We start from the raw sequence: 8,570 nt of genomic DNA on the forward strand, positions 1-8,570 counted from the left end.
GTGATATATATCAGTGTGTTACAGTCAGGGGTGTGGGGTATATCAGTGTGTTACAGTCAGGGGTGTGGGGTATATCAGTGTGTTACAGTGAGGGGTGTGGTATATATCAGTGTGTCACAGTGAGGGATGTGGTACATATCAGTGTGTTACAGTCAGGGGTGTGGGGTATATCAGTGTGTTACAGTCAGGGGTGTGGGGTATATCAGTGTGTTGCAGTGAGAGGTGTAGGGTATGTCAGAGTGTTATCGTGATGGTATAGGGTGTAACAGAATGGTACGGTAATGGAGGTGGGGCATATCAGAAATGTGTGGAGATTCTGAGTTTTTGCCTTCTCTGCTATTATAAGTTGGAGAGTGATTTTCGGATATTCAATGCTGTTTACTGTCCCATTAAGTGTTCCCTGAGCCATTCACCAATATACAGAGTGAGTCATCGCTTAATTATTGGCACTCGCTGCGGGATAGGCTTGAACAATCCGTAGGCTGACTGGAATTGTAGGCAGCCAGGGTTAATTACAGGAAGGATTATTCAGTCTAACACAAGAGGCGTAATTGTGCAGGGAACGACCGAACCTTTTTCAGAATAGTGAACACTGATGAACTGAAGGGGTTTGGAGGGTGGGGCACTGCAAGGATCAACTTGTCACATTGCAGCCTGAAAGGTAGAGGACTGCGGAACTCCCTGGCAGGCAGTGCACAGACCGGGAACATTCTCCTGCAGAATCACTCATTCAGACACCAGGCACTGGGAAGAAACTCTCGCTGTTTCTTTAAGTATTTTTCTGACTGATTTGACCCCAACACCACAGGGAAACTTGTAATTTTTAATCAAACAACAGTGGAAGTAAGATGCCGTCGCTCGTTTTCCTTCTTTTGTTGTGTCTGATGAAGCTGGTTTGGAGTCTAACACGTAAGTCGCACTTTGAAAACCAGTTGGGAAAATGTTGCTTTGGCTGAAATGAAATGAGGGGGTTAAACTCTGTCTGCACTGGACCCAGAGTAACAGGTATATGAAGCAAGTGAGAGGTCAACTAGTGGTGCTGGAGGACCAATGTGAAACTGTTAAACATTGCTGTGGATCCAGAGGGGCCAGTGTCACCCATACTGTACCTTCAGTGTGTTTTGCTTGGAACTAAACCCTTGAATGCAATCAAGACCTGAGTTACAAATAATTGCAATTCCTGTTAAGTTCTCCCTTTGTTATTGTGCAGCAGGAAACTCTTAAAACCTGGGAACTGCAGAGGGATTTAAATTTTATAATGTTTCTTTCTCTTTGTTGTTTAGTCATAATGTGGGTTTGATGAAAGACGAGGAGAGAGGATAGAGAGAGAAAAGTAAATGAAAGGAATGAAACAGTTAATGGTGGGGGGTGTGGGGGGGGGGGGGGAGGTGTGCAGATTGATCTGCTAAATGAAATAATGAGAAAGAATGTGGTCGACTCAGAGAAAACATGAAAGACCCTGGGAAAGAGCTGAGGCCAAAGTGGGAGTGTAATAAAAGGAGGATTTAGTCAGAGCCCCAGGGCCATATGCACACACCTCTTCCCAGGACAGAGATTGGTAACGCAGACCGACGGTTCCTGGAAGTGTTGACTGATGCTGTCTTCAGAGCTGAGAGGAAATCAGTGTGGACCTGCCGTTACACAACTTGGAATGTGCTGGAGGCTGGTGAACAGGACTGTGCTCAGAACCTGCAAACAGGCCATCAGGCTGTCAGCAATTACTGTGAGAGGCAACCTTCAGTGAAAACTCCCTCTACACTTTTCAACTGGAAGAAATGGTCCCCTTATATTGTTCCTCATCAAACACTCCCAGGACAGGGACAACACGAGGTTAGATACAGAGTAAAGCTCCCTCTACACTGCCCCCATCAAACACTCCCAAACATGAACAGCACAGGGTTAGATACAGAGTTAAGCTCCCTCTCACTTTCCCCATCAACTACTCCCAGGACAGGGACAGCATGGAGTTAGATACAGAGTAAAGCTCCCTCTACACTGCCCCCATCAAACACTCCCAAACATGAACAGCACAGGGTTAGATACAGAGCTAAGCTCCCTCTCACTTTCCCCATCAACTACTCCCAGGACAGGGACAGCACAGAGTTAGATACAGAGTAACGTTGCCTCTACATTTTCCCCATCAAAAACTCCCAGGACAGGGACAGCACGAGATTATATACAGAGTAAAGTTCCCTCTACATTTTCTCCATCAACTACTCCCAGGACAGGGACAGCACGGGGTTAGATACAGAGTAAAGCTCCCTCCATGCTGTCCAATAATGTATGTGACCATGTTGTCTACAGCCTCCTCAGATGTTCGTGTATGACCTGATCCTGAAGAAATGATCTCATTTCTGGTTCTTGGAACATGTGGCCAACAGTTTTGAAATACTTATTTAATATTTAAAGCTAGAAAAAAGACCTTTTATCCAACCCCATCGCTCCCCTTGCTTATCTTCTCACAAACCTAGTATCACAGACTATCAGCGTCCCCTCCTGGTCCTTTCTCTCTGCTGTGTTTATCTAGCTTCCCCTTAAATTAACATATTCATCTCCACCACTTTCTATGGTCCACATCCTCTGTCTTCTCAACTCCTGCTAGTTGCAGCTTGCGGTGAAACGCCTTGAGGTGAAGATTCTCCTAAAGATGGAAGCGGCCTGACTGTGGCTCCCCTTTCAGACCCCAGTGAGAGGTTAGAACCTCCTGCCCGGCCTGCTGTCAGTTGCTGAAAGGGCTGAATGCAAACTGTCTGCCTAATGTTTCTTGACAGTGAAGGCCTCCTCTCGGTCCTGCTCTCATCCTTTCTCCATTATCTCTCTACGATGTAGACGAGTGAAGTTTTCGTGGTTCCTTAAATGTCATGACCTTGGGATATCCTACAGTCAATCTGAGATAAGTTTCCCATACTGTCACTGTTCATAGAATCACAGAACAGTGATAGTATGTGTTGCTTCTCTGTAGGAACTCTTTAGCTGCTCCCACTCCCCCTGCCTCCTCTCCACAACTGAAGTTTCCTGCGACTTTTGATTTTCTGAGGTCCACTGTGGTTTCTGGAACGGGAGGGGGGAGGTGGGAGGTGTGCTTAATGTGTCCACGTGGCAGTCAGCCTGTGTAGACCCTCTGAGTGACTGTGGGACCTCCATAGATGAGAGGGAATAATCCTGCGCATTCTCCCTCCTCAGACAGGAATCCGATTCCCTTGGGAATGCCCTGATTGGAACTGTCACCTTTAGGACGGGAATACGGAGCTTCACCACTCAGTTCATGAAAAAGCTTTTCTTCATGTTGTCTCCTGTCCTTTTGTCATTGACATTAACACTGTGCCCTCGGGTTCTCGATCCTCCCAACAACTGTAATTTAGGAAAAGGCAGTCTCTTTTTAAAATAGGATTCACAGTCAACTTGACACCAGCAGTTTATAGTGTTGTGCAGGATTTAAAGCCTGCTCCCATTGCAGCTCCCAGATCTGCTGCTGAAACTCCACTTTTGGAAGTGGCGTTGAATATAGCCTCTGATCTAACAGCAGACGGGAAGTCTACCCTCTGAAACATAGTCTGTTTTTAACCCCAAAGGAGCTAGGTCATTCAGTTACTGATCTTAGCCTCAAGCTTGCTGGTATCAGTGGGGGTCAGTTGGGGGGGGGGGTGTTATTGCTGCTGAGCTTCGAGAGTCCAGGCAGCATTGCCAGTCCCTGCCTTTCATTCAGATCAGGCAGGAGGACAGTGGGATCTCCCAAAGAAGCCAAGGCTGGTGATAATATCAGAATGGATAATATATAACAACAAAGAACTGCATTTATTTATCACATTTAATAAAGTTTAAAACCCTCAAGATGATTCATATGAAGGTAATACTTGACATCAGGCCAGTTATGACGACATGAGTGCTGCGTTGCCAAGAATTTCATCAAAGAGAAACAGACTGTCTGTCTTAAAGAAAAAGAGAGAGGTCCATGGACTGAGAGTTTTAGGGAGGAGTTGAACAACCTGGGGCTGAGGCAATTAAAGGCATGTTGACCAAAGAGGGAGGTGCACCGAGATCTCAGAGGGTGGTGGGGATTCAGACGGTGCAGGATTGAGATGGAGATTCTGAGGGGGATTTGAAACCAAGTATGACGATTTCAAAATCAAAGTGTATTTTGGGCTGAATGACAATGAGCTCCAGCAGAGGGTCAGTCAGTACATAGTGAGGTTAGCAACGTCAGCAACAGCACAATCACTAACTGTGACTCAGTGGGTGACACTCTACCCTCTGTCAGATGGTCACAGTCTGGATGACATTATCCAATGTAGTGCTGCACTGCCAGAGGGAGAGACAAGGGGCTGCACTGCCAGAGGGAGTGAGAAAGGGGGCTGCACTGCCAGAGGGAGAGAGAGAGAGAGACAGAGGGCTGCACTGCCAGAGGGAGTGAGACAGGGGGCTGCACTGCCAGAAGGAGTGAGACAGGGGGCTGCACTGCCAGAGGGAGTGAGACAGGGGGCTGCACGGCCAGAGGGAGTGAGACAGGGGGCTGCACTGCCAGAAAGGGGGCTGCACGGGCTGCAGGAGAGAGAGGAATGAGACGGGGGCTGCACTGCCAGAGGGAGTGAGACAGGGGGCTGCACTGCCAGAGGGAGTGAGACAGGGGGCTGCACTGCCAGAGGGAGTGAGACACGGGGCTGCACCGCCAGAGGGAGAGACCAGGGGCTGAACTGCCAGAGAGAGAGAGAGAAACAGAGGGCTGCACTGCCAGAGAGAGAGAGAGAGAGACAGAGGGCTGCACTGCCAGAGGGAGTGAGACAGGGCACTGCACTGCCAGAGGGAGTGAGACAGGGGGCTGCAATGCCAGAGGGAGAGATCAGGGGCTGCACTGCCAGAGAGAGAGAGAGAGAGACAGAGAGCGGCACACCCAGAGAGAGTGAGACAGGGCACTGCACTGCCAGAGGGAGTGAGACAGGGGGCTGCAATGCCAGAGGGAGAGATCAGGGGCTGCACTGCCAGAGAGAGAGAGAGAGAGAAACAGAGGGCTACACTGCCAGAGGAAGTGAGACAGGGTGCTGCACTGCCAGAAGGAGTGAGACAGGGGGCTGCACTGCCAGAGGGAGAGACAAGGGGCTGCACTGCCAGAGGGAGAGAGAGAGAGACAGAGGGCTGCACTGCCAGAGGGAGTGAGAGAGACAGATGGCTGCACTGCCAGAGGGAGTGAGACAGGGGGCTGCACTGCCAGAGGGAGAGACCAGGGGCTGCTCTGCCAGAGAGAGAGAGAGAGAAACAGAGGGCTGCACTGCCAGAGGAAGTGAGACAGGGTGCTGCACTGCCAGAGGGAGAGAGACAGGGGCTGTACTGCCAGAGGGAGAGAGACAAGGGGCTGCACTGCCAGAGGGGGAGAGACAGGGGGCTGCACTGCCAGAGGGAGAGAGAGAGAGAGACAGAGGGCTGCACTGCCACAGAGGGAGAGACAAGGGGCTGCACTGCCAGAGGGAGAGAGAGAGAGACAGAGGGCTTCACTGCCAGAGTGAGTGAGACAGGGCGCTGCACTGCCAGAGGGAGTGAGACAGAGGGCTGCACTGCCAGAGGGAGTGAGACAGGGGGCTGCACTGCCAGAGAGAGAGAGAGACAGAGGGCTGCACTGCCAGAGGGAGTGAGAGAGACAGATGGCTGCACTGCCAGAGGGAGAGAGAGACAGGGTGCTACACTGCCAGAGGGAGAGAGACAGGGGGCTGCACTGCCAGAGGAGGAGAGACAGGGGCTGCACTGCCAGAGGGAGAGAGACAGGGGGCTGCACTGCCAGAAGGAGAGAGACAGGGGGCTGCACTGCCAGAGGGAGAAAGAGAGAGAGAGAGACAGAGGGCTGCACTGCCAGAGGGAGAGAGACAAGGGGCTGCACTGCCAGAGGGAGAGAGAGAGAGAGAGACAGGGTGCTGCACTGCCAGAGGGAGAGAGACAGGGGCTGCACTGCCAGAGGGAGAGAGACAAGGGGCTGCACTGCCAGAGGGGGAGAGACAGGGGGCTGCACTGCCAGAGGGAGACACAAGGGGCTGCACTGCCAGAGGGAGAAAGAGAGAGAGACAGAGGGCTGCACTGCCAGAGGGAGTGAGACAGGGGGCTGCACTGCCAGAGGGAGTGAGACGGGGGCTGCACTGCCAGAGGGAGAGACAAGTGGCTGCACTGCCAGAGGGAAAGACAAGGGGCTGCACTGCCAGAGGGAGAGAGAGAGACAGAGGGCTTCACTGCCAGAGTGAGTGAGACAGGGCGCTGCACTGCCAGAGGGAGTGAGACAGGGGGCTGCACTGCCAGAGGGAGTGAGACAGGGGGCTGCACTGCCAGAGAGAGAGAGAGAGAGAGAGACAGAGGGCTGCACTGCCAGAGGGAGAGAGAGACAGGGTGCTACACTGCCAGAGGAGGAGAGACAGGGGGCTGCACTGCCAGAGGAGGAGAGACAGGGGCTGCACTGCCAGAAGGAGAGAGACAGGGGCTGCACTGCCAGAGGGGGAGAGACAGGGGGCTGCAATGCCATGTGGAATACAGCATTGTTGGGTTGCTCCTTTGTGCTCCCAGAGGTTGTGCTTTTGGCAGTTGGAGGTAACGTTGCACGTGAGAGTGTCTGAGGGAGCACTGTACAGTCAGAAATGCTGCTCTTGATGTGAGACTTGATTGAACAGTCTTGCTGCTGCTGTTTGGATGTCATATATCAATATCCATAGAAGAGCAAGAGGCCAATGTCCATCCCTGAGAAACCGCTGACCATGTTGTTTGTGGGAGCTGGTCAGGTACAAAGTGGCTGTGGTAGTTCCTACATTCCCACAGTGACCACGTGTCCAAAGCAATATCACTGGCTGTAAAATACTTTAGCACAAGTTAAAGTCATGAGTTTCCTCAATTTGAAGGGGGAGAATTCTGGATCAGGCAAGTTCTATTTTGTTTTTGCTGTTTTAAATGTTTCCTTCCTTTGCAGCACTTGCTGTGGTTGTGCCTCAGGACCCCATTCTGACCATTGGCTCATCTCTGACTGCTACATGCATTGTGAACCCTGATGCTAACGCGGACGCCCAGGATCTGTACTGGACACTGAACGGCGAGCAGCTTCCTGCAAACTTGTACAGTCTAGTGAATGACAGTGCACTGAAGGTGACCCTTCGTGGACTGAACGGCTCACGACAACAATCCGGTGATAACCTTTTGTGTCACCGTAGCGACAACAGAGTCCTGGCTGGTTCATGTCTCTATGTGGGCTGTAAGTTGCTCTTGCTCCTAATCACTGTTAGCACCAGGAGCCTGTCTGAGTGTGCATCCCATGTGATGAGCACACTTAGCTATGAGTGTGCAAATGTGAGTTCTTGCTGATCACTGTGCATCCACTGAGCATTTTCCTATTTGCTGGTGGGATGTGGGTATCACTGGTTGGGCCCAGCATTTATTGCCCATTCCTAGTCACCCCTTGAGAAGGTGGGGGTGAGCTGCCTTCTTGAACCGCTGCAGTCCACTTGCTGTGCGTTGACCCACAATGCAGTTAGGGAGGGAATTCCAAGATTTTGACGGAGCGACATTGAAGGAACGGCGATATATTTCCAAGTCAGGATGAAGACTGGCTTGGATGGAAACCTGGGGGCGGGGGCGGTGTTCCCATGTATTTGCTGCCCTTGTTTTTCTAAATGAAAGTGGTCATGGGTTTGGAAGGAGCTGTTTGAGGATCTTTGGTGAATTTCTGCAGTGCATCTTGTAAATAATACACATCACTGCTACTGAGCGTTGGTGGGAGAGGGAGTGGATGCTTGTGGATGTGTTGCCAATCAAGCAGTTGCTTTGTCCTGGATGGTGTCGAGCTTCTTGAGTGTTGTTGGAGCTGCACCCATCCAGGCAAGTGGGGCGTATTCCATCATACCAACTGTTACAACCTCTGTAACATTGCCATTCCCTGTCCTTACATAGAAACAGAAGATAGGAGAATGAGGAGGCCATTCAACCCTTACACCCTGCTCCACCATTCATGTTCATGGCTGATTGTCCAACTCAATAGCCTAATCCTGCTTTCTCCCCATAACCTTTGATCCCATTTGCCCCAAGTGCTATATCTAGCCACCTCTTGAATACATTCAATGTTTTGGCATCAACTACATCCTGTGGTGATGAATTTCACAGTACCTCAACAATTACCTCAAACATGTACTGCTCAAATGCTTCATCTAGACCTTTGTTATCATGGGATTTGATGATTTGAACCTGTCCAATCTCCCCCTTCCAACCTTCATTAAAATGAGCTCATCCAGAACTCTGCAGCCCTCTAACACTAGATTCTGAAAATTTTTCAACTGCCCAGCTGTGCTCACTGACCTGTATTGGCTCTCAGGCAAAGGTGAGGACTACAGATCCTGGAAATCAAAGTCAAGATTAGCACCACTCTAATCTAGACTCTGTATTGGCTCTCAGTCTGACAATGCCTCAGTTTTAAAATTCTTGTCCTTATTTTCAAATTTTTCTGTGGTGTCACCCCCACTCAATCTATAATCTTCTTCAGACCCAGCACCCTTGAAGATCTTTGCACATCTCCAGCCTCTTGCATGTCTCCCATGTTAATCATTCCACCTTCCTGG

The 8,570-nt window shown here is 50.6% G+C and overlaps 1 protein-coding gene across 1 annotated transcript in view; it reads left to right on the forward strand.

The window, feature by feature from the left end:
* The first annotated feature begins 258 nt into the window (after positions 1-258).
* The window catches only part of LOC122565060 (cytokine receptor-like factor 1), a 9,976-nt gene continuing 1,664 nt past the window's right edge, over positions 259-8,570 (forward strand). The window contains exons 1-2 of the mRNA XM_043720690.1: positions 259-909; positions 6,935-7,308. Of these exons, the coding sequence (XP_043576625.1) occupies positions 849-909; positions 6,935-7,308 (435 nt within the window). The 5' untranslated portion in view covers positions 259-848. The remainder of the gene's footprint in view (positions 910-6,934; positions 7,309-8,570) is intronic.

The sequence above is a fragment of the Chiloscyllium plagiosum genome, chromosome 31, assembly GCF_004010195.1.
Source record: "Chiloscyllium plagiosum isolate BGI_BamShark_2017 chromosome 31, ASM401019v2, whole genome shotgun sequence".
Lineage (NCBI taxonomy): Eukaryota > Metazoa > Chordata > Chondrichthyes > Orectolobiformes > Hemiscylliidae > Chiloscyllium > Chiloscyllium plagiosum.